Source organism: Polistes fuscatus, unplaced genomic scaffold (assembly GCF_010416935.1).
Source record: "Polistes fuscatus isolate 324 unplaced genomic scaffold, CU_Pfus_HIC Scaffold6, whole genome shotgun sequence".
Lineage (NCBI taxonomy): Eukaryota > Metazoa > Arthropoda > Insecta > Hymenoptera > Vespidae > Polistes > Polistes fuscatus.
Genome location: NW_025113140.1, coordinates 8,410,499 through 8,437,581, shown reverse-complemented (window position 1 = coordinate 8,437,581; position 27,083 = coordinate 8,410,499). Strand labels below are relative to the sequence as shown.

At 35.7% G+C, this 27,083-nt stretch overlaps 1 protein-coding gene across 6 annotated transcripts in view; it reads left to right on the top strand.

Annotated features, from left to right (window-relative positions):
* LOC122523057 (Down syndrome cell adhesion molecule-like protein Dscam2) overlaps positions 1-27,083 on the top strand; it is a 123,449-nt gene that overhangs the window by 26,404 nt on the left and 69,962 nt on the right. For all 6 annotated transcript variants that reach the window (XM_043644584.1, XM_043644583.1, XM_043644582.1 and 3 more), the window contains exons 2-3: positions 16,820-17,140; positions 26,760-26,921. In XM_043644584.1, coding sequence (XP_043500519.1) covers positions 16,820-17,140; positions 26,760-26,921 — 483 coding nt within the window. The remainder of the gene's footprint in view (positions 1-16,819; positions 17,141-26,759; positions 26,922-27,083) is intronic.

Genomic DNA, 27,083 nt, shown 5'->3' with positions numbered 1-27,083 from the left:
AATGTTTATCGATGCTAGATATCGATTTTTTGTCACGATCGATAATACCTAACTCTCAGCTCTATAGTTTAACGTTCTTGGTTTGGACGAACGACGATTCAATTCGATGCTTGAATTATTCGAATCGTCGTGGTCGTGCATCGTTAAAAGTCGTAAATCCTTCTTTAGTACGATGAGATATTATTTCTGGAGGATATCAACGAAAAGGATAATAATAAACACAGTGTTCATCCTAGCGAGGCGTGCTAGACACCATCAACCACCACCATCACCACCACCACCCATCACCTACACACCACCGTCATACTATCGAAGAAAATAACTGACTAAGTTACGTACATACGTGCATACGCACTCATACATTGGAATGGTCGTCGGAATTCTAGTAATCCTCTCCGCATGCTTTTCTTCACGTTCCATGGAGAAACTATTTGCGTTGTTGAAACGAGCCCTGGAAAGGCCGAGTTCCACGAATATATTTGCTCTAATCGTACCAACAGCACCGGAATGTAATTTTCTTCACTGTGTACAAACACTCGGCTGTCGTCGTCGTCGTCGTCGTCGTCGTCGTCGTCGTCGTCGTCGTTGTCGTCGTCGTCGTTCGCACTTTTATCGAATGTCCGATTTGTATGAGACATCTATGTATGTATGTACACTGGTGGGAACCAGCTACGTGTCGATACGCTTTACTCCTCTTCTTCTTTTCTTTCCTCCTCTTACTCTCTCTCTATCTATCTTTCTCTCTTTCGCACACTTTCGTGCTCTCTGTGCGTCCGCAAATCGACTTTCAATCACAAACCGTCGGATGAAATCCCAATCGAAAAATCGAATTATCGTGGCTACGTATTTCTAGTAATATCCTATGTCAATGTGTGTGTGTATATATGTATGTGTATTTATATATATATATATATATATATATATATATTTCGAGCTAGTAATATATTTTATAAAATTTCATCCAATCTTCTCGGTGTCATTTGCAGAAGGTCTTTGCTATTTTTTTTTTTATTCTCCTTACAGGAAAAGTAAAATAGGAAATTACGCTTGAGTCAAAGCAAACTCCTAATTCCCCCCTCTCCCCCCCCGTCGCCTCGTTCGACCCCCCACTAATAAAAGAAATAAGAAAAAGGGGTAAGAAAGAAAGAATGACGAGGAGGAAAGACGATACACTGCAAATAGAATTTCAAGAGAGCTCTTTCACAGTAAATAGACTTATCTGTTTGTGGGATGAGGAAAAGTGAGAGGGATTGTGAGAAAGAAAGAAAGAAAGAAAGAGAGAGAAACGATCTGTTCGTGATAGGCAAGAATGCAGGCAGTCGTTATGGCGGTGCTTCGGTATAGTCAACCATCAACTCACTTCCTCTTTCCTCTTTCCATTCCTTTTCCTTCTCTCTTACCTTCTCACGACACAGCAGATGCGTAAACGAGATAGAAGCTTACAAAAGGCACACGCTGGATATGAGATGCCAGCTAGCTAGCAAGCTAGCTAGCAGCGACCGGGTGCTCTTTCTACTTCCTTTTGCAAACTTTTAAAGCGTAATTGAACCGTCACTGGCCGTTCTCTGCTATCTTTCGTCGTATATCTATATAAGGATACATCATAACTAGCTCATTTATTTTCGTTATTGCGTTCTTATCAACAATACACATATATATATGTATATATTAAATAAAATTGTATATATATATATACAATATATGTATTTATTTATTTATTTATTTATTTAATAATATTTTATTGACCCTAGAGCCTAGGCTCCCTAAAGGCCATTAATTACAGTAAAGTACAATATAATGTATAGATAAAACAAAACAAAAATTAAAATTATGTAATTATTATTAAACTTACCATTATATTAGTAGTAACGCACAGTAAGTAGATAAATGTAAAAAGAAAAAGAAAAAGAATATTGTATATATTAAATTCTATCTCAATACTAGTAGATATATATATTATATATGTATATATATATATAGATATATATAGATATATATATAGATATATATAGATATATATATATGGATTTATGTAATTATAAATTTAATTTAATTTAAAAATGAATGTTTTTTTTCTGTTTTCTTTTCGTTTTTTTTTTTTTATTTATTTATTTAAATAAATCTCTACCAACACAGAGTGTAAAGAGAATAGATATTAAATCGTTACATGAGTTACGTCAACAGTATCGTTTAACCAAGCCCCTTGTTTAGTCGTACCCGATGCTGCGCGTCGAGTACTGTCATTCATGAATTATTCAAGAGCAATATGAGTGGCACTTAATCGCGCACGATATAACCGTTGGAGAAAGTAGTATCGAGCAATTATATTTAAATTTGAAGCACGGCACATTCTCGTGACGACTTCAACTCGTAAGGATTACGTTTGGTGTCTTTTGAATAGCGATCACGTCGTCTGATTAAAAATGAAAATGAAGCAAAAGGTTTAGAGTAATGTAATCGATCGTGGAACGAAGAGAGAGAGAGAGAGAGTAAAAGAGAAAAAAGAAGTTACTCCTTTTTATCAGAAGGATTATAATAATTCAGCACTCGGATCGTTCCGAGACGACTTAGCTCTCTCGAACTCTTTGAAAAGTTTGAGAATCCTGATACTATTAGTTTCTGGATCAGCGAATTTATCCAAAACTGAGAAAGGAAATGCAGCTGCAGCAGCAGTAGCAGCAGCAGCAGCATTGGGGCGCATGCACCGAAGATCGATTTTGCGGAAGCCGTTAGAATTTGAGAGGACTGGCCCGGTGTTTAGTCGGGTCCACAGATTTTTCAGATCAAAGATCGAATAAGAAGAGAGTTTAAGTCTCCCTTCGGTTTGCCTAATTCGACGGTGTGTTACGCGTGAAGTAGTGTGGCTGGTGATGTGGCCGAATAGATTTGTGTCTTTGTCACTTTGTGTGTGTGTGTATGTATGTATCTATGTATATGTGTGAGAAAGAGAGAGAGAGTGTCTTCTGTGTGATTGTGAGAATACAAGAGAGATAGAATGGTCGAGGGTCGATTTTACACGGACAACCTACAATCTCTATGCATGAGGCTCACTGGCACTACAGCTTCCTAAGTACACAGAATACGTATTTGCATTTCGGTCTTTGTACCGGTGTGTCCCTGTTAGCATTCTCCCTCTCTCTCTCTCTCTCTCTCTTTCTCTTTCTCAGTCTCTCTGTCTCTTTGTTTCTCTCATCTCCTCTACTACCTTCTGTCCCCCCATCCCATCCCATCTCATCCTTCTCGCCCTACCACCCCCTTAGCAAAGTTCTACTAGTAGCCTGACTATACAGTTGGTAGACGGACCCACTTGCATCGTGCTAACCGCACTGCGGTCTCTCTCTAAGCCCTCGAACTACCCTCCAAGTCAGTATTTATAAAGCAGGGATTATATCGTCGTTAAAGTATCTGAACTCGAGACTAATAGTCGTTCCTCTCTTACTCTCTTTTGTAGGATCTTACAAAGGGATCGTAGGTTCGGTCTGACCGATAGAATAATCACTGTAATGAAAGTATCGACACCATTGTAACGCGGTTAAGAATGAATTTATTACTGGGTTCCGATGATGTTTAATTATTCCTATATTTTATTAGTTTTTAAGTAGTAGATTTTTTAGGTTTTTTTTTTTTTTTAGTAAATTTTGTAACTTTTCTTTATATATTGTATTATAAAATTTATTTGCTTTTTTTTTTTTTTTTTATTAAGAAGTTCAACAAAAGTGTTGAAGTTTCTTTCACTGAATGAGACGACTTTCTAGATTTTAACAACGAGTAGTCCTCTTACATCTTAGAAAGTAACACGAAGATTTTCCAAGCATAATTCTAAGCTCGGAGATAAATCAAAGTTAAAGTAGTCGAGCTTACGACTTTTACTGGCTCGCTTACTTCTTTAGAGTTTGCCGAATTAATCACTGAACCGACTTTGGAACGGTACAATGTAACTCGGTTTGTTCGCTCATTTTTCATAGATGTAAAAACGACTTTATTTCACTCTTCTTCTTCTTCTTCTTATTCTTCTTATTCTTATTCTTTTACTTTTTCTTCTTGATATTTGAAATGCATATTTGATCAAACCTGAACAATATCGTAATGCCTTAATCTGTGAAAATAGAAGTTTGTTCGCGTTGCTTTCGTTCTCCCAGTAGATTTCTCAGCTAGCTTTTCTAGCATTCGTTGCGTATATAAATTTCGAATTTAATCATCCTTAAAAAGCACTTCAGTTTTTACGACTTCCGCTGTCTCGTACAATTTTCAATGTAATCGAGCTAATGTAAGTTAGTATCTCAACTGTCGTATAGATATAATAATAATAATAATAATAATTATTATTATTATTATATTATTATCGGTTGGTAGGTATGAAGCCTGTCTCGTGTCTTCATTTTTCTCCATCTAGATAAGAAAACTCTTTTAAATTTATTGTCCACGTTTATAATTGTAAAACGAGTAGTAAATAATTAAAAAAGAAATACACAACGACGCATAATTGATTGTCCTGAAAAAAGTCTGTAAGTTTATTTCATTCTTTTTGTCTTTTCTCCACGGTAGATATTTTTTAAATTCATAATTAGAGAAAACGCGGAAAGGCAAATGGTCGAGTTTTTTTTATGATAGAAAAAAATCTTTTCTTTCATTGTCATTATTTTTCTTAGTCTTTTACTTGGTTTGTCCCTCTCGGTTTATCATTCTAATACACTAAGAGTCTCTCTCATTAATTTCATTTCATTTTATTTCATTTCATTTCCGTAAAATGTTTATTTAAACGCAACGATTTGACTCTAGAAATTCGTAGTAAATTTTTAAATACGTCTCACGGGACGTGGAAAGAGGAGTTTTAGCATACCGGTTTTCTATGTCGTACGTAGCAGTGAGTACTTACGCAGGATATTTCGCATTTAAAGCCGTTTTTCCTTTCTATGAGTCATTGAGAGTTTAAAAGGGAGTTTTGTGTTTCATCGTTTCTCCTTCTCCTTCTCGCGAAATGCTTATTCAAATTTATATTCCCTCTCTCTCTCTCTTTATCAAAACCTTCTCACGCGGATCATAAATTTTTCATCAATTTTCAATTACTTGTCGAATACGTGGTCGTAAAATACCACAAAATAAATATACGTTACTGCCAAAATATGCACAAATGAAAAAGCTTTTGATTTTGAAAATCATTTGGTTGGCTGCCCTTGAAATAAGATGTTTCAATATTTCAACTAAAATTAAACCTTCTTCCATTTACTAAATTCAAATCAAACTAATTGGTCTGATGATCAATTAGCTTAAATATAACAAAATACGTTTATGGATTGAATGGAAAAATGAAAAAAGAAAGAAAAAAAGAAATGCATGATAGAGGGGGTGCCTAAAGATTGACAAAAGGGGTATATATACCTTCATCATATTGATTGGTTCTCTTTGTCACTAGGTTTTTTATTAGAAATTTTCCGCTATTAACACGAGTGGGAAAGTTAGAGGAGCGAGGAGGAGTTATGTGAACGTTGATGATGGAGTTTGAGGTTTTGGTGAGTCTAAGAAGAGAGGGGGGGGGTTGGATATGATGGTAGAGATGAGATCGGATAGCGAGAGCAGAGTTATGAATTAGTTTCATCGAGTTTTCGAGCGTTGGACGGTAGTACGTACACACGTTCAAGCGAACACAAGTGGATTTAAGCGAGTCTATAGCGTAAAGTTCACCGCATTCCTGCTGGCCAAAGGGTTGTGTAAAGGCTAGCGAAAATCAACGTTCCTGTTTCGTTCCCGTTTTTCCTCCTTCCTCCTCTATGTATTTTTTCTCTCTCTCTCTCCCTTTTCCTCTTTTCCCTTTTCTTTTTTTTCTTTTTTTTTGTCTTTTTAACCCATGTTACGTTACGCGATGCGTTCGTGCTGCAGTTGACTTGTTTCTTTTTTTTTTTTTCTTTTCCTTTGGTATTTTTAATTATTTATTTCTACGGTGGTTTCACTTCGATGAAGTTTAGTGAAAAGGTGGGGCTGGGGGGGAAGGGTTAAAAAAGGGAAAGGAAAGAAAAATTTTATTCGCGAAACTATACAAAGGATGAAGCTTTTGTTTTTTTTTATTTTATTTTATCAAAAGATAATTTCTTGTCCTTTTTTGTTTTCTTTTTACAATATTGTGAATAGGAAAAATCTAGGAATGAACAGGAAGCAGTGTTTTCTGCCTCATGTGTGTGTGTGTGTGTATGAATATAAGAGGATACAAAAAAAATTTAAGATGTAGATGATATGAAGACGATTTTTTTAAAAGTAAAGTTATTTCTGTCGTGTTGTAAGATAGTGTGAGTATGAGTGCACGTGTGTGCGTGCGTGCGCGTGTTTATGGCATACGTGACTGAATATAGAACGATCATAGGATCAATTGTTATCCGCAATGGGGTGAAGTGGGGGTTCCGAAGAAAGGGAACTGATAAACGATAAATGATAGACGTACATTTACATGTAACGAAAAGACGAAAGGGATAAGGATTATTGTTTGACAGATTAGAAGTATGCTTTGTGTGTAAGAAGTACGAGATGAAAAATAGTATGAGAAACGAATTTTTGTGTAAATTCAGCAATAATAATATTGGCGGGGGTATCGTTTGGGAATTTCATTGAAAAGTATTTATTGATTGAAATTGTTGTTCTGATCGTAAATTACAACAATAGGCTTTCAACTCTGAGACCCGTCGACGGATTCACGAATGATCCTATGAAAGCGTAACGATAAGCCGCTCAACTAGAAATTATATTGATCGTGGAGACAAGATAATGAACGGCTAATCGTACGGACACTCCCTGATATGAAATAATTAACGGCCCCCAATCGGGGGTTGTTCGTATAGAACGGGATCGTTCGACGCTGATGCAAGCTATTACATCGAACAAATTTTCTGCTTATCGGAAATATAATATACAATGGTTGGGTGTAATTGAAACTTTTTTCGAATGTGGAAAGAAAAAGGATTGGTGGAAATCAAACGAAACCAATGGTTTTAATTCCGATCGTGGAAAATTAATCTTTCTTTTCTTGTTTTTTTTTTTTTATTATCTATTTAATATTGTCGAAATATCGATTGCACGTATATACGCGTACCCATAATCATGACGATTGATCGACTAACAAAATACTTATATTATGTATATATAATCAAATAAATTATTATATTTATTATTAATTAATTAAATAAATTTTCTTTTTCGATTTTTCTTTTGTTCTTTAATCTATCATCGTAATAACAGACACGTGTTACATTATTTTCCATCAATTTATATTATTCATATAAAAATGATAAAATCGTTGAGGTTAAAAATAGAAAAAAAAAATGAAGTTTTTTAGTAATATTCATTTTGGATGGAAATAAGAATGTAGATGAACAAGTAGAAAATTAGATAACATATATATATATACCTTGCATTTAACAGAAACTATTATTGTTTCTCACTATATAAGTTTGAACTCAACGTCAATTTAACTTGGATTTCTTCCGATAGAAAAGTACTCGGTAGTAGAACCAGCTCCACTTCGGCGTTCTTTGTTTGATCCTTACGTCCGTTTCCGCAAACGATAAATAACGTTTTCCCAAGGAGTTTCCGTTTCTGTGTCGGTCTTTTAATCCAATCGGAAGAGGTTGGGAAAGAAACATGGCCATCCGTTTGCCATCGACTGTTACGGAAATGTGACCTTTTCGAGACTCTAAGCTACCTTTATCGTTTTTCGAATAGATTGAGAAGAGAAGAGAGAGAGAAAGAGAGAGAAAGAGAGTGAGAGTGAGAGTGAGAGTTAAACGTTGTTAGGCAATATCGAAATTGAAGTATCGTAGTGTGGACTCGTAAAGCTCAAGAATCACAAGTTTCCTCGAGCTGGTTAGTAGATCGATGAACCAAGAGTGGAACTACGAGTACGTTAATAATTTCCCGTAGGAGATAGGGACGATACAAATTTAGTGATCGTTATAGAGATTTAATGTAATCGCTTGGAATTTGATAAGCGTTTTACGCATAGTCATAGGAGTACCTCTATCTAACTTATTTTGGTTAAATATTAATAACGAATATGCGTATATGTTAAAGTACGTTTATATATAATATTATGAATTTATGATAATTTAATGGTAACTATTAATTATATTAGTATCTATAAAAGACAGACATTCCAACCTGATTCGACTATATTTTATCATAATTAACGATAATTTTCGTTGTAATAATAATGATAATATAATTGCTTCTTTTTTCCTTTATTTTTTTATATAAAGTAGATATTGATACGTGTTATATCTAGAATATTTCGTAACTTTATTAGGCATACATTATTTTGTTTAATTTCACGGTAATGAAGTTTTCCCTGTAATACCATTTCTTTTTTTTTTTTTTTTTTACTGATTCATTTTTTATGATCCTGTATATTGTTATACGTAGTTGATAATTTTGCTTTGTTAATTCGACGTTCTAACGAAACTTTAGTAGAATGAAATTATTAATACGATCTGATGAATAATGATTACAATGAGATTTAATCAGTGATATAAATTTGTATGAACAGTGAACTGTAGAGAGCGTAATAAATTAAGAAATGTTTGTTCGAATATTTCCATTATTAGCAGACTTATAAAGCTTCGCGTCCTTTCTTTGGTATAATAAATATAGAGGATAAATCTCTGCTAGGAACGTCCGTTTGTATTGTTTTTATAATTTTAATGATAGAAAATAATATTTTAAATATAAGTATTTTGTTGTCATAAACCGTATTGTATTGTAATCAGTGAAAAATTTTTGTTAATTCAGTTTTTAATTAATCGAAAAAATACCGACATTTCAGTGAAGTTACTGATAAAAAAAAGTCTTCGAAACTTGGTATCCAAAAAATTCCAAAATATGAGAAACGTACTGCAGTCATTGTTATGGTACTACTTAAGTTACGAAAATTAGAAGAAAATTACGATGGATCGTGAATATTCTCAACACGTAGAGGTTGCTGTATGGAAGACACATAAACTAAAATTTACTTTATACTTTATAATACTAATCAAATTCCGGTGAACTTTATACCTACTATTCTTTCAGAGCAAATTTAAACTAACTTTTAGATTTACGCTAATTTAGATTTCGAATTGAGAATACTTAACTTTAATACCTTTTGTTATATATTTTGGAGTTAATATTTAAACTAATATTTTTACTTGAATATTACAATTTATATACCCGACGTTATTATTAATTATAATATATATATATATATTGTTTTAATATAGTATGCGGTACACGTGGAATATTTTTTAAATTATTACAAATTATTCGCAAATTATTAAATTAATCAGTGCTAATTTTCAATTGCCAAGGATTAAAAGTATACAATGAAAATTATTTTATTAATTTACTCGGTTACACGCGATCTCTTATATGTATTTAAATAAATTAATTATTATTTTTAATTTATCCAAAAATACTGTACGAAAGCGAAATATTGTTTCAATTTAAATTTAATAGATAATCGAAATTATTAATTCAATATAAATCCAAATATAATAAAAATTGTTTTCGAAACAATTCGCGTAAAAGAATATATGTATTGTTAAAGAGGAACAAAAGGTCAAATTTCATAGATCGTTGGTTTGTTCTTGGTGAAAATCGTTAGGTATGATCGAGCTTTTGGATTAAAGCTCGTTGATACGGTAATCAAACCCAACTACGTCTGCAAAACAATGCGACTGCAAACACGTTTGGCTCGCAATATGCGTTTCCATGTTACGTCGTCGTCGTCCATTGAAAGGGGTGGTGGAAGAAGAGGAGGAGAGGATGATGTAGACAGCATCGATGCCTACAGTTGATAGGGGAAGAGAGGAAACGGAGGATGAGGAAGAGATCGTACCGAGAAAGGCGGGGGGGGGGAGAGGGGGTGTTATCCGATCTATACGTTCCCGTAATTTCATTAGCAATTGAAATTCCTTCATGGTTGTACGAGTGGAGTTGCGTGCGGCCGATTTTGTTAAGGCCGATATGATTATGTACTTTCTTTCCTTTTAATATATTTTTTTTTATTTTTTTATTTATTCTTTCGTAAATTTCATTAGAATTTTAATCGGTTTATTATACAAAGAACTTTTTAAAATGACGAACAGTTATGAACCGTTCTAAATTGTGATTGTTTCGTGATTGCTTTCTTAAAACTTATGTGTAATATAAATATTAATATAATATGAAACTACCCTACACTATTTTATAAAATAATAGAAAGTTAACTTTAAATGAGCATTTATTACTCTTAATATTTGTATAGGAAATCAATCGTCTGTTCGAAAGAGATAAATAATAACGTTCAATTTGAATGTATACTCCATAAAATACAAAAAAGTTAATTTCACTTGTGCAAAATGTATTTTCAATACATCGATTACATATTTTTTTGATGTCGCGTCTATAATTACATAATTATTTTGTATAGTGGTCAAATAATTTTGACCAGTATGTATTTATGTATATATACGTAATAATATATATATATATATGTTACCGGCATAGTCGGATATCTGTCATTAAATGTTGAAATAGAAATGATCGAGGAATATACGAGTCATCTCAATTTTAATAAGCTTTGGAAACATTAGTTTCAACTGGAAATGTTCATTGAAATTTGTACATACGTAATAGAAGTCGTTTATACTAGAGAGAATGAATAAGATAGAGATAGAGAGGGAGAGATAGAGAGAGAGAGAGAGAGAGAAAAACAGAGAGAGGAATAATAGTAGCTAGGAGGGTTTCAACTTGTTACGCGGCTGCACGAGTCACGGTGTACGGAGAACGCTTCCTAATGAAGTACGACGAATTACTACGAATTAATGGGTATTACGGAATCATGTGACCCAACGTGACCCGACAAATCCCTTATGGGCTTTTCGCCCGAAGGGTCACAGAGCGGAAAGGAGCAAAGTATAATTAGAATAATGCGCTTCGTCTATCCGCTGGAAACGCAAGCTGTTGTACAGCTTTCTTGCGTGTGTGTCCGTTTAATGGATGAATGAACGAATGAATGGGTTGGCGGTGAGTGGTTGAAGGGGAATATTTATGAGGAAAATGCATGGAATCTTTTGATCGTGGTAAGATAAATCAAGGATTTATGTAAGATTTGATGAGAAGTTATATATGATAAAGTAAGACGAGGATGAAAAAGATATTTTAGAAGAATGAAGTTAGAAAAGGATAGAAAGTTATAAGAAAAGAAAGACATTAACAAACAAAAGGGATGGAAAAAAGGATGAAGAAAGACGATGAGGTGGAGGACTCCGAGAGGAGGGGGTACCTACCGTTGAAATTATTCGTAATCTTTGGAAGGCGGTTGTAGAAGGTGGGAGACAGAAGTAGAAGGAGATGAAATAGGATAGGGGTACGGGTTTGTGTCGAAAAACGGATGAAGTATGGCGGGCAAGCAAGCAAGCAAGCAAGCAAGCAAGCAAGCACGGTTTCGAGCTCGATGACGATTGACTTTGGAAGGAAGAAGATCCAAAGATCTTTCTATCCTCTTCTTTCTATTCTTTTTCCTTTCTTTCTCTCTCTCTTTCTCTCTGTATTCTCCTCCCTCCTTTCTCTGGCACAACGACTGCCATCCCTAGCGGAGGCTGCTGCACGCCCGAACAATGGAAACAATACATTGAAATGAGAAAGTTGGTTTGCATTGTCGGACAAGCGAGGGTGAGAGAGGCCCACGATGCCACCCCCTCCAACCACCACCACTTTCTCTCTCTCTCTCTCTCTTTCTCATTCTATCTTCGTCTTATCCATGCGTTTCACTTTTTTCATCCCTCGTAAAAGTGTGTACATCTCTCTCTTTTTATATATATATATACGTATGTATGAAATATATACGTATGTGTGTGCTCGGGGCTGACTCTCTCTCTCTCTCTCTATTTCTTTTTTTTCCATCTCTATCTCTCTCATCTCTGTGAAGGGACGCGACTCGTCTCCGCCTCGTTTCCCATCGCCTGCTTGAAAGAAAGGATTGTAAACCGCCGGATGAGCCGTGGATTCCGGAATGGGGACTGCTCATTCGTCGTTTCTCTTTTCTTCTCTCTCTCTCTCTCTCTTTCTCTTTCTCTTTCTCTTTTGCATTTTTTTTTCTTCTTCTGCGCATATACCTCGCTATTCGCGAACTCTACTCTTCCTAGCGTGTTTGTGTCTCTTTCTCTCTTTCTCTCTCTTACTTTCTCTCGTATTCTTTGTGCGTCTACCTACACGCGGATATACTCGTCGACAATTAGTCAAAGAGATCGCTTTTTTCGTTCGCGCTCCGCTTTAATAAGCGAATCGAGTGGCCGGATTGTCGGTACTTTCTCCAACGACCAACGAATCTCGATACTTCGTGTAATAGAATACTAGATAGAATAGAATAGCGATTGTAAACAAGGATTTTTCAAAATTTCTATTGTCTTATACTCGAATCCGTTTTATCTCTTTGTCCTCCATTATCGTCATTAAATTATTATCATAAAAATCTTTATTTTCTAATTCATTAATATATTTCATTTAATAAATATTGTTCTTTAGTATTTTTCTAAATGAAATGAATTTTTTCATATTATCTGTAGTTTGCTTGTCAAGTAAATTTGAAAAGAAAGAGAGAGAGAGAGGAAATAAAAGAATGATAGACAGAGATTCGTGGCAGTGTAAGCAAATCTAACAAAGGAAGTTTCTTCTGAAAACGTCCGTGCTTTACGGCAAGCGACGGTAATTTCACGGGGCTGCAGTTTTATCACGTAGTTACGAATGAAGCCTGCAATGGGTGCAACAATTTTTGTGTAACGAGAAGGTACATTTATGCGTACTCGTCTCTCGGTAAAACAATAGGAGATATGGCAGGGAAGGTAAATCGATGTTGGGTGTTATATTTATCCAACCCTTTTTCTTCTTGCAATTAAAAACAAAAGATAATGGGGGGGAGGGAAAAATAAATATACAAGAAAAATACGAACATTGCGCGAGTAAAGCTGATAATCCATTTTCGTGGAAGGAAAGAAAGTGGTCTTAGGTGTCGTCTTAGAAAACAGTACACCCGATATATCGAGCGATTAATTGGAGGAGATGAACTCTTATGGGGGACCTTTTTTCGTGACTTTGGATAGGCTCACGTGTATGATTACGTAAAGGGGGAAGATCTTTAATGTTCTCGAGGACGCTTAAGAAACGGACAGGACGTTAAAGAAGACAAGAGAATAGGAGGGAAGACGAGAGAGGGAAAGAGAAAGATAGATAGATATAGGGAACGAGAGATCTGAAGGATGTTGACGTAAAGCGTTACGCAGATGGTCGCCCGGCCGGTTGTTGTCTCGGTCTCTTGAACGAGCCTACACGACAGCGAAAGCAGAAGTGTACAGCCTCAGAAGCTCTAGCGATGACGTTGAGGGTTGACTAAAGTTAGTCCACTCGACGTATCGTGCCCATGCTGCAGGAAACGTACAAACACGTTGTACTGTGCGTAACCCATCGTCGTCTCTTTTACGTCTTCCTCTTCTCTTCTCTTTCTATATCAGCAAGTACGTCCAAAGAGAAGAGAACGAAAGAGAGAGAGAGAGAGAGAGATCTCGAGTAGCTGCCAGGTCTACGTCTGAATTCCCCTTGGTCTCCCTTCTGCTCTCTCCTCGGTGGCTTCTATTGTTTAGCTATTCCGATGAGCCAGTGCATTTCAAATGCACTCGAGCGAGCCATTATATCGGAGAATACAAGCACTTCCTTTCGCAAACCGAGCGTGCACGCTTGCTTGCTTGCTTGCTTGCATGCGAGAACCACGTACGCGATGATCTGCTTTAGCGTTACGTTTTTTTCATTTTATTTTATCAATATTTTTCTTCAATCCTTGTTATTCAATCTCATCGCGAGATTTTCTAAGAATTATCTTTTTTTTTTATATATGTTACGGGTAAAATACTAAATGCTCCGATATTTTACGGAATGCTTAGGAAGTGTGTGAAATATGAATACATTTCGTACATTGACGGTTAGACTTAGGCATTATCGACAATGCCTAGGCATTTTGTAGAATGCCGGATTTCGTACTTTACCGGTAATATATATTATACATATCTCAATCTTTTTGTCTGTATTTTTCTTATTTTTTTAACTAACATATAATAGAAATTCTTTTAACAATATTTGTTTGAAAATCTTCACAAAGTGCAACGAGTTTTTGAAAAAATTCCTTTTCTTTTAGATCTTTTGATAAAGTTCTGGTTAAACCGCCACAAACAAGATGAATTAATATTCATTTTTATTTGCTCGATAAACCGTACTAGAAAAGAGCAGCATGAAAAGCCCGAGGAAAAGAGAAAAATAGATAAGAGAGAGAGAGAGAGTAGGCAGGGGGAAAGAGTAAAGTAATACGTCAAACGCAAAGACCCGGCGTGTACGTCCGACTTTGCGTTAAGATGAAATTACTTTTACCCCGGAAAATAAGACTTCTTTGTCTTCTTTCATTCTACCTTTTTTTTTTTTGTTCCAAGCGAAAACAAGAAATTTAATTTTTTACTTGGGTACCATTTGTTTTTATCCTCGGCAAGAAATTATTACGGAGATCGGAAGATGTAGGTCATAAGGTATTGCGGAGTGAAAAAAAATGCTCGAAGAAAGAAGGGAGTGAAAAAGGTGAGAGGGGGAATAAGGAATACGAGAAACAATGAATGAGAAAGAGAAAGGTAGATAGATTGATATCTAGATAAATAGATAAGTAGATAGGTAGAAAGTGAGATAAAGAGAAGAGAAAATTCGGATTTTGTAAAGTCTCGTGAGAAACGAATGACAAAACGAGGATACCTTATCGTTGTCGTAGTTGTCGTCCACGATGTCATCGTTGTCGTAACGCGAAGATCCCGGTTGCTTCTTCTCCTCTGAGAAAACAATCACTTTAAAGATTAGGTAGAAGAATATAACCCTTACGAATTTAATATAACATAGTGCACTGTAATACGAAGATGTGTAGCATGCAGAAAGTTATGTTTCAACGGGTATACCATGTATACACGTAGACAGTTACTCGTAAAACATTTCAAAGGATAAGAGTAATACCATTGAGATAATATATATAATGAATGATAGAAAAATATCAAAAAATAGTATATATATATTAAGCGTTTATTAATTTTATAATTTGAGAATAATAAGAAAGTAAACATTTGATATATATAGAGAGATTGTTATTTCCACGTAATTTAAATTTATTTATTAGGTATATCAACACACACACACACACACACACACACATATGGAATAAGTTTGTTCAGGTTTTCTCGTTAACATGGGAAAGTACAAAGTTCAATTTAAACGTTGGTTTATATTATCTAGGAAAATTTGAGTAGCGTCATACGATGGTTGCGCTGGTGTAAGAGGGTAAGCTATTGCTTTGCATATTAGCTCTCCTTTTTCGGTGACGACGGCCGCCCTTTCCAAACTTGCATCCATCCGGCCGATTAAATTTTCAATATCATCCGTCACATCGCTTAGGGATGAGAGTTAGTAGAAGAGTAGATGGGGAAGAGAGGAGAAGAGGGAGTAATAGTGGGAGAGGAAGGTAATCGTTTATCGATAATTCATAATGTCGCTTTCTTGGCGAACGTTTCTGAACGTTTCTGGAAATGTTAACGAATACAATGTAATTTTGCTTTGCGGGGATTCCCATTGAAATTGTCCTGGTCACAATTCGTCGCACGTTCTCGAAGCATTCTCTGTACTTCGTTAGGCCAGGCCAGGTTAGGCCAGGCCAGGCCAGGCCAGGCTAGGCCAAGCTAGGCCAGGCTAGGCCAGGACAAACCAGACCAGACCAGGCCAATCAAAAGCAAAGCAAACCGAGCCAAGCTAGGCCAGTTCAGGCCAGACCAGATGGATAATGCCGGCCACCGGAATGCCGAATACATCCGAGTGCCTTGGCATTCCTACTTAAATCAACATAACTCGGGTGATGAATGGTTAACAGGATTCACTGATAGCAGGCTCAGGAATAGCGAAGGCGTGGAGTTTAGGTAGTGGGATCGAAGAGGAAGGAAGGGCGAAACGCAATGCGCTCCATTTATGGAACCTATTACCGGCGAATTTCAGCGTTAAATGTGTGATTTATGGCTACCCGTATTATCTTCGTTCACGTCCCGCGTCGACGATACAGTCCATAGAGGCTGTAGGACGTCGGCGTTCTAGAAAATTACTTGGAAATTACCCGGGACCGACGACTGAGGGGACGAACAAAAATTTCAACGCGATGTTCCTGTTGTGCTCGCGCTGACTGGATATATTTGGTTGGTGGTGGCTCGCTTAAATACGCTTTTTAAATTTTTAATCGCGTTCCTTTTGGGGATGGGAAGGGGGTGGGGTGAAGGCATCGCTAATGAATGGATACAAGCTAAGTAGTGATAAAACCGTTCTCTCGCTCGTTATGTGCTCCTACCATAACGATAAATACAATTTGTAGTTGCCGATGGGAGGGCGGGTGGTCGGGCTTGGTTTAGGAAAGTAGGAGAATATAGATTATCATTGAAATATGTGCGGAATTCGACGTAGAATTGAATTGGATTGTGAAGCGTTGAGATTCTTGTTGAATAATCGATCGGAATTGGTATCAGATTGATGGATAAAGTTATTTGACGATGAATGAAGAAGAATTCATGAAAATATATTTATTTAACCGATTGTATCGATAAATTATTCATTTCATTTTCAATTAACATTCTTATCTAAATATGATTGAATATAATAGATGTATTATAATACAATCCAATGTCTCCATTAATCACAATTCGAATGAAATGGACATTTTCTCGGTACCATGTTCTTCTAACCTCCTTGTTTTTATTTATTTGTGCAGGTTGTAACGCCTCGTACGAGATGCAGGGACCGAGTTTTGTGTCCGAACCACCTTCTCGCGTCGAATTTACCAATGTGAACGGTGGTAGAGTGGACTGCACAGTCAGAGGGAATCCAGCACCTACAGTGGATTGGTTGGCCGCCGATGGAGGCAGTATAACTAACATACCAGGCATCCGACACGTTCTTGGGAACGGGACGATTCACTTTCCGGGATTTGAGGCCGAAGCTTTCCGACAGGACGTCCATTGGGCCATTTATAAGTGCTTAGCCGCGAACAGTGTCGGCGCCGTCGTCAGCAGAGACGTCACTGTCAGAGCAGGCATGCCAACCGTTAAACTTCTTCCTCGTTACCCCTACGTTAATCCAAACGTTAGCCGGGGACACCGCTAAATTCCCTTTCCAAACCATTTTCGAGCATATTTTTTTGCTCTTTTTCTTTTTCTTTTTCCTTTCATTTTTTCGCCCTTCCTTTATTTTACCTCGACAAAATTTCGCATGAAAATTATTTTTACATTAGCAACGAACCCACGAAAGATAGAAGAAAAAGAGAAAACAAAAAAATTAGTTAAATACAATCGTTTTGGACGTTTAAGCAAGTGGATCGTATTTCGTTGTCAGACTATTTAAATACCTGACGATAAAATGTCTGCGTTTAAGTAGAAAGGGTCAGCGTTTAATACGACTGACGGCTACGTGTCGTATCTCATTGTCAGTAAGAAAGATAGAGACCGAAGAGAATAAGAGAAATAGAGAAATAATATACAGATAGAAAGAAAGATAGAAAAAATATGTATGCGCGTCGGGATATCTCTTTTTTTTTTTTTTTTTCCAACATCCGACAGTTTCGTTTTACTACGTGATTACGTTTTAGCGAGATAGCGAACTCGGCAGCGAATTAAATAGCTTCTCTTTGTTAATCATTCTGTTCAAACTTACTCACCACTCTTCTATTCCTTGGCCTGGAGCGGAGGAGCCATCGATCGTTGGATCCGCGCCGACTCAAAAGCTTTCGTTTATACAAAATTTTCTAAAGAAACGGAAGAAAGTCTGTTTTTTTACTTGAAGAATGAGGTATATTTTCTCTGATTGATGGAGGCCTCGACCGTGATATGGTAATATTTATCCATATCACGTATCATTTTCGACTCGATGAAAGATGCATCTGGGGAACGTCAGGTATATAAGGTAGATAGAAATGTATATATATATATATATACAAATGTAGTGGAATATTTTGATCTATATATAGAAAAAAAAAGTATGCGATCAAGTTTTTTCGTTCTACCTTCAGACTGAAGTATGAATTTATTTGTCAGAAAGTAGCTGAAGAATTTCTGTCGCGATATCAAATCGTGTCGAAGAGTATATTTGACTGAGAAGACCGAGTATCGTGAATTATATAGCTTTGCTTAGACGTACTTCATTTTTCTTGTTGATTCGAAGAGAGAGAGAGAGAGAGAGAGAGAGAGAAACAAAGAGTTGAAATTAGAATAAATACTTGAATGATTTCTTACAATTAGATTTAATTATTTCTACGTTTCTAAAACATAATTATTGACTTTAACGCATCCATTTTATACGATTAAATAAGATTAAATCGAATGAGAGAGACAATAATTTTCTCGTACGATTTGTGACTACGAATCACAAAAAATGTGAATGATATCGTAAGATTTGATTGATTTTTATATTTTTATCTAAGGAGTGTACCAAAAAGAAGAAAGAGAGTTCGTGATCGTTTCCTTACATTCGATTGGCCAATCTGGATGGAAACGTATAGACACGGTGGGTGAATTCAGCAAGGAGGAAAAGGGTAGTACGACGTAGGTAGAAGGGTAGTTCCGAAAAGGAAAGGAAAGGAAAGAAAAGGAAAGGAAAGGAAAGAACAGAGATGGAGATACGAAAGGTGGAAGTACGGCGGTGCGATAAATGGAGCAAAAGGGGGTCGCGAGACGCCTTAAAAATAGAGCTTCCGCCGGGTCAACGAACCGGAAGATATCTTATCGACCTAATACGCCCGTAAATCATCGTCGCGTGAACGCAACCCATACCTTTTCAGATTCATGCTGAGGATATCTCTGCCGCGTCAGCTCTCTTTCTCTCTCTTACTCTCATTCTCTCTCTTCCTTTCTGCTCTTTCCTACTTCATCTCCATCTCCTCCTCTTTTTTTCTCTCCTCCACCTTCTTCTTCTTCTTCTTTTTCTTTTTCTTCTTCTTCTTCTTCTTCTTCTTCTTGGAGAAAACTCTTCCAACCGGATACGCTGTATTCCTCGAAGCAAAATGGATATGATTACGTGCTCGCGCATGCCCAGATATCTTTTGTAGTATAACGTGTATCGGTATACTGACTAGCAGAGAAGAGAGGAGAGATTGGAATCGAGTAACGCAACAATGGAACACCGTTTCCGCTTTCGTACGTTCCCTGAGACATCCAGCATCCTCCTACTGTCAAGAGTAATCTCGATTCTCGAACGAAAACATGTATGTACGTCTCACATCCATCTACATCCTCTACTTGGACGTGTCTTGCTCGGACACGTGAGTTCTCTATGTAAATGTGTCTGTATGTGTATATATATATATACCTTCCTACTAGTTATAAGTTTACCTATACTTACTCTCGATACGTGTCACTATCACGAAATACGTGACACGTGTTACTTTCTGTTTACGTATAGTAGAACTTTCAACACACATGTATCTACATGTATAAGTATTTCTACATTGTACCTTGTACTTTTACTTAGGTACGTGCAATCGTAAAAAGAACTTGAACCGTACGTTACTTTCCACCTTGGACATGTGCAACTTTGAATTTTCCACAAGTCGAAGGCGACGTTTGTATTCGCGTGAAAGGTCAAACGTCGTCGTCGTCCTATTCGTTGTCGGTTTTTTTCTTCTTCTTCTTTTTTTTTTTTATTTTTTCACGTGAAACGAAGTTAGAAGATACGAACTGATGTTCGTTTCTTTCTCAAGAATAAAGGGAACCAGTACGTCTTCTTCATGAAAGATTCAGCCCGTTAACGTTGTCCCATTTTGTTCACTTTAAACGTTCCTTTTCTACAGTTTCCTTTCGTACAACGAGTGGTTAATGTTTCGTACTATTTAAGTTAAGAGATAATTAATGATCTTTGTTAGTTTCGCGGTTGGCGATGAGAATGAAATTTTCTTCGTTACTTCTGTCTTTCCTTTTTCTCCTTATCTCTCTCTCTCTCTTTCTCAATCTTGTTCTTTCTTTCTGTTACAATTCAATACGTTTTTCAATGTTTCCTTCCTCGCGATTTATTTTCTTTTTCTATAGAAGGAAATTGAAATTCGATTTATAGTGGAACGTCTTTCTCGGTATTGCCTTTTCTCTGCGATGTGTCAAAGTTAATTACAATTTAAGTCATCAGAGAAAAGAGAAAGCCATTACGTAGCACGGTCGTTACGTAATTTTACCTCTCTTCCATGAATTACGATAAATTTACGCAACGGGGTACTACGCTGAGCATGAAATGCGGTCAATCGAGGGAGTCGAAGACGACTCTGTTCGCATTGAAAAAAGTTAATTAAGGTTCCTCTCCCTCGAATAAAGACGAAATTACGCTACGGGCTAAGGAAAGTACCTCACTTTTGCCGAGGGTAAAGAGAAAGAATTTTAGAAGGGAATAGAAAATGAACGAAGGATATTGATAATTTATGAATAAATGAAATTACTTACTTTCAGTTTACTTTCCCCCTTCTTCCTTGTTTTTTTTTTTTCTTATCCTGTAATTTTGATGGAACATCAAGCACGTTTATTTTCTTTTTTTTTAATAAGAAGATACAAAAAGAAAAAATACGGTTTTTGGAGACGTCTTGGAGAGCAACAGTGCTGATGATTGTAAACTTTGTGGGTAAAGGAGCGAGAGAAAGAGAGATAGAGACAGAAAAGGTCGATGAACGAAAGATAGGTACTATTTAAGACAAGCCTCGACTAAAAGTTACCCATCCAACGCTACACTTCGTAGGAAATGAGGAAGTTTAACGACCACGAAAGACATTTATATAATAAAAAGCTCCGGGAACTCAGAGCAATATTTACTTTTACGGTATTACAGTATCACGCTTGAGAGTTTCCTTGGGTAACGGGTTCCCGTTCCTCCCTTTTTTACCCTCGCATATCATCCTCCACTCTTTTCCCCTAAAATTCTTCCTATTCGTCTGTTTGTAGGCTGATTCTTCTTTTTTTTCTGTACTTTTTACGTTTTCAAGGACGTTTCGTAAAACACCGAATTGCACATCACGTTCGTTTCGAATGGAACCCGACGTACATTTACAACATATATCCTGTTACGTTTCGAGCTTGATATTCGAAACAGTTTCTTTTTCACCTTACGAATCGAACGGTATCATTTTCGTAGGCAAATAATTCACGGTAGGTGGAAAAACGAGAAATTGGGATTTTTAATTTTTATTAATTTTTAACAGTTTTTAAAGAGAACGAATATGAAGATATTTATTTTGTTATTCCTTCTTACTTGTTTTTCTACGCTTTAAATATTTCAATATTGGGTTTGAAGAAACCAAAATGATATTTAACATTTTTCATTAATTCATTTTTAATTAAAAATATTCATAATGAACTATTATAAATTATGATAGTTGTCGATGGACGTATTCACGAATAAATTGTGGGAAATGTTATTGATTATTTAAACAAATTATTGAGTATAACTGACGAATCATAAGAAACTAATTGTAAGCTATAAAAATAGTATTAAAAGGAAAAGATTTTTTTTTTGTTTTTTATTGAAAATCTTGTCGTCGTTTATGAGACTCCATATCGATTTTTACGTTAAAAAACAAGAAAGTAGGTCGTTTTCCTCGACAGCAGAGATTACATCTCGGAGAAGAAAGTTTCATCTTTTCCAGATTCGATTGTCTGGAAGCATGATTGGAAGGAGATTAAATATTCCGTTGCAGTAGTAATTTAAATTACCGTGGCAAATTGGTTTTGTCGTTGAAACGAGGCGTGTTCTATTCTTTATCGAAAATTATGTAATTATATAAAAGTATATGCATGTAATATATACGTACTTACGGTATTAATTATTCTCAAAGAAATAAATTATACATATCAGTTAAATCAGATATCTTATTCTCTATCGAAAATTATTTAACTCTAAAAAAGTATTTATTTTGTATGAATACTAAAAGTATAATCCCTATTATCAAAGAAATTAATTTTATGTATCAGTCCAGCCAGATGTCCTATTTTCTATTAAAAATTATTTAATTATATAATTGAATATATAAAACTGGTTATATCCGAACGGAGGGGGAGAAGGAGGAGGATTCGTGTTTAAAAATTCTGTTGCTTACCTTCACATTGAAATATACTTTCAATTACTTATCATTTAAAAACGTTTTCTTTTCTTTATACATTAACAATATACATTATACGTACTTTCTCGTATTTATTGACCTCTGTAATGTATAAATTTCGTCTCGAATTATACGACTTATATTTTATACGTTTAGTTCACTTCTATCAGTCGAACTACGAAGATTAAGCAGTAGCATCAGCCTAATTAATAATACGATTTGTATTTATATATTTATTTTTTATGAAGCAAAACATTTAAATTCGTAGATGGCTGAATTGTAACGCGTACGTTTAAAAATATTCAAACAGATATTTTCTTTCGATTTATACAGTAATGTTATTACAGTATAAATAATAATAATAATTGATATTTACAGAAAATGAAATGCGACATATTAGTTGAGTCAAATCGAATTGTTTAGAAATAGGAATATTGTTTGACTATTTCTTTTGAATACGCGTCATTATTTTCCGCAATAAAAGAGGAACAAGAAAAAAACTATAGAGAAAGAGGAAGATAGGAGAAATGTAATAGTTACGTCTCTTTTACTCTCGAATAAAATCGACACACAACGCGACGAGAAGAAGAAAGATAGATCGGTTTGCAAGTAACGTATGTACAGGCACATTACAATGCGGAACTGCAAACGACAACGTCGTCGAACGTTGGGAGACAATTTTTCTGACTCGGTTAACGCCTCACGTCCGTTTTCTCTACGATATTTTATTCCTATTCTCTGTTAGCATAATGTCCTCTACTTTTATTCGCAGAAGAAAAATAGTGTCTCGTCATTGATTTTTGCTTAAGCTTAACGTTAGTCTGTGAAATTTTGTTTGAAATTTTATAAAATCATTATATTGTTAGTAAAAATATATATATATAATATATATTTTAGTGACATAACACTGAATAAATTTGTTCGTTCGAAAAACTCTCGTTCTAATAAATTTGAGCTTCAATTGTTTAACAAATCGAGAGGGCCCGGGATTCGAACCCAGGATCTTTCGCATACTAAAAGAACGCTCTACCACTTGAGCCACGAAGACCTGCAGTATATATATATATATATATATTATTGTTGTGATAAAATTTAAGTTATAATTTAGTTAATATTTCAATTTAAAATAAATTTAGTTAATATTTTGAGTTATTTAGAATATCATTGTCACGTTTGACGAATAGATTAATCTATGCGTAAAATGTTAAGTATAAAAGCACATGGTAGTTTATACGAAGAGCAGAAAGATGAGTTCACTTATCTTCTCTCTTTCTCTCTTTCTATCTTTCTATTTTTTTCTCTATTTTACTTCTTTTCTTCTTTTCTTCTTTTCATCGTCGCATTCTCGAGTTCTCCTCGTTCCACTCGTTTCGCGGCCGTTCTTTGAAATATAATAGCGCTAATGAAAATGGAAATGCAATTGCAACGTCTGTATATCTCTGCAACTTTTATATATTTTTTATATAATAAAAATATATGTATATATATAATATATTTTTGTATGTATATATGCAAGATAAAAACTTCTTCTAAAGAAGTTTTCATTCGTCTCATGAATTCGACTTCGTCGGAAAGAAGGAAAATAAGGAAGAAATGAACGAACGAACATTAAAGAAGTAGAAGAAGAAGACATAGTAACAGCAGTAGTAGAGAAAAAGAGATTCAAAAAGAGAGAGAGAGAGAGAGAAAGAAATAGAAGGCAAAGAAATCTGATGGGAAGGAATGAAACGAAGACTTGCCAACGCACGAAATTTCTCTACTTTAGTCAGGATGCTCTTGCGGATAGATATTGTAGCAGGATGAGAGAGAGTAGGAAAGCGAGAAAGAGAAAGAAGCTTTTCGGCCGGGAGGCCTTCGTATCTCCACGCGCGCGTTTCATGGTTTGTAAATATTACCTGCCACGAGATGTCTGCCGAGTTCATGCTCGGCTTGGTTGCCGCGTAACCGAGAGCCGCTGCTTGCGATACGGAAAGAGCTAGCGAGATGAAAGAGAAGAGAAGAGAAGTAGTAGGAGTAGGAGAAGTAGGAGGAGGAGAAGGAGGAGGAGGAGGTGAAATAGGTGGTGGAAAGAGGAGAGAAGCAGGAGGCGAACTCACCGAGTTTTTACCCCATTCTGGAGTCTGAGTGCCTCGCTCTGCTGACTCTCGAAACGGGTTGCAGAGCCAACCCTTACACGGTACCACACACTTTGCCCTCCACCCCGTTCTACCCTTTCTCTCTCTCTTTCTCTCACTTTCGTACCTCTCTTTCCTTCAACCTGGTCTCCTTCAGCTTTCCGCATTTCTCTCCTTTCTGCATCTCTCTCTCTCTCTCTCTTTCTCTTTCTCTTTCTCTCTTTTTTTCTTGGTACATATACAAACTCACGACGACCACACGCATTTATATATATATTTATATATATATATACACAACACACAAGTTTTCTACGCGATCTTACTTCAACCTTCTTTTTACCCTTTCCTCTCTCTTTCTCTCTTTTATTTTTTTTTTTTTTCTTACCAACCTTTCAACCAACACCATCAACTTACGTGAACTGTCAGCTCAGGGGCGGATTGGAACACCGTTGAGATTTTCGATAAGATAGGGCCAACCTTTCCGAATTTTCCTTCTATCTTCTACCCTATTTTTCTAAGACGATTTTTTTTCTACAATCCTTCGAATCTTGTGTGTGCTCTCTCTCTCTCTCTCTCTTCTTTCATATATCGATATACGATTTTATCTATCGAGTTAGCTTCCCTTTTTGGAGAATCGAATTTTCCTTTAGATTCCATTCCGAATCTTTGATTCCGTCCCGAAGATCATTAATGTTTTAAATGGATAGACGCAAATAACTTCTTAAAATAATCACCTGCTTCTTATATATCGTTCTATTATTCTTTTTAGATTCCAGAACGAATGATTCTCTTTCATTCATAACTAAATACATCGCGTTAATTTTTTATCTCACATTTAAATGGAAACCATTCGTCTGTGATTATTCGAAGAATAAGTAGGGGAGGAAAGAAAGAAAAAAAAAAATGTCGACCTTTAGGCGTGCCTCATTTCACCGTTTTTTTGTTCCCGTTGAAAAAATATTTTAATTACGATATTACGCTTTATGTTTTGTGCATCATTTCTTTCATGCTTCATCTACCCCTTTATTACTTGCATCTACTCTGATCCCAGCTTTCAACCGAGGTGTCAAGATGATATTGCCGAAGCAACGTATGCTACAGGATTCTTTGCAAAGAGTGTCGTCGTCGTCGTCGTCGTCGTCGTCGTCATTGGTTGGATTTAATCCGTGCTATCCATGTTCTCCGTTTTATCTTATACCCTTGCCACCACTTAACAACTTTTTTTCTCTTTTTCTTCTCAGGCATGCCCTTATTGCAACGTGCCGCGGAGACCATTAACTCGCGTTCCTTGCCCTCAGGGACGTACTGGAATGTCGTGAAAATCACGCGTTCACAAGCCCTCTTCCGATGTTTCTCGATATTTACTTCATTAGTTCTTTCTTCTTTTGTTTTTCTTCTTTTTTTTTAATTTCAATTTAAGCAATCCGATTAAATATTATTTATTCGCTATTCACTGTTCTGTTTTTTCTCTTTATATATATATTTATATATATAAATTATATTTATTTTGTGTATGGGCGAATAAAAATGTTTATATTAATTCTTTCAATATTTTCTAGAAGGTTTGTACAGATAGTAATGCGATTTTCACGTGACTAGAAATTCAAGGTTCTTTGATAAGAATTTCCCGAAAGTTTCACCCTCTCTAATGAGCTTATTCTCTACGGACATTTTATATACTACAATTTTCGAGTTTTCTCTTTCCTCCTTAACTATTTTCCACTAGCTTCAACCAAGTTCCAAGGAATCAAAGCAGGATGACGCGCTTTTCCTTCTTCGAGTAAAGTTTCCTCGAGAAAATGCACCGAGGTTGTTTGTTGTGTCGAGAACGATCATACGAATTCCCAAATCGAAAATACCTTGGTGAATTTAACATCTTTTCAACGTATCTAACTGGGTCGTGAATTTCAAAGCGATCATTATATAAGTGGGTCTTATGATAAGTGTTAGTTTTAATAAGGACAAATGTGTCAAGCTTGTTGTATATTATTTAATCGAAATAATTGCATCTATTGAACAAAGTTCGAACATTGATCAGTCTCACGTTTGAAAATAGAATAGTTTTATCGATTGGTCGAAATAATTTATTCGTTCGGTTCATCTAAAATTGAAACGATCCGAAAGTCAAGTGACGCATCTGCACAGCTCGTATTTTACGTTGAAACTTTTTTATGTCGGTCTCGTTTACCCTGTCACTTGTGTAAATAAAATCGAGTAATTTTTAGCAAATTAAATATATTATATTTATATATATATAATAAATAATTATTATTATATAATATATTTAATATATATAGGTACTGGTGTATAAACCATCAACTGTGATATTACTTATCGTTTATTTTTGTAAACAAAATTATGAAAAGAAAAAAAGTTCGTTTTATAGAATATTTTTCTATGTTTCTCCAAGACCTGCCAATTTCCACAGATTTTTCTCGGATTCGTAAACGAATCTAACATTTTGATATTTCCAGTGGTGAGTCAACCTTACGATCCCGAAGTGCAAAGTCCAGGCAGTTTCCCCGGCAACAATGTACTTATGCGTTGTAGTGTGCCCAGTTTTGTACGAGACCACGTCACCGTAACTTCCTGGTTTCAAGAACCAAATTTCAACATTTATCCAACTCCGATGAGCGGTGAGAAGATTATTTTCATTGAAAAACATATGAAACATTTTTGAAATTCCTAAAAGTCGAGAACTTTCGATGTATTCAATTTTGTTTTTTTTTCTAATTTTTGATCTTTAAATTGAAAGCAGCAATTTAGCCTTTCATATCTCGAAAGTTATGCTTGAACTT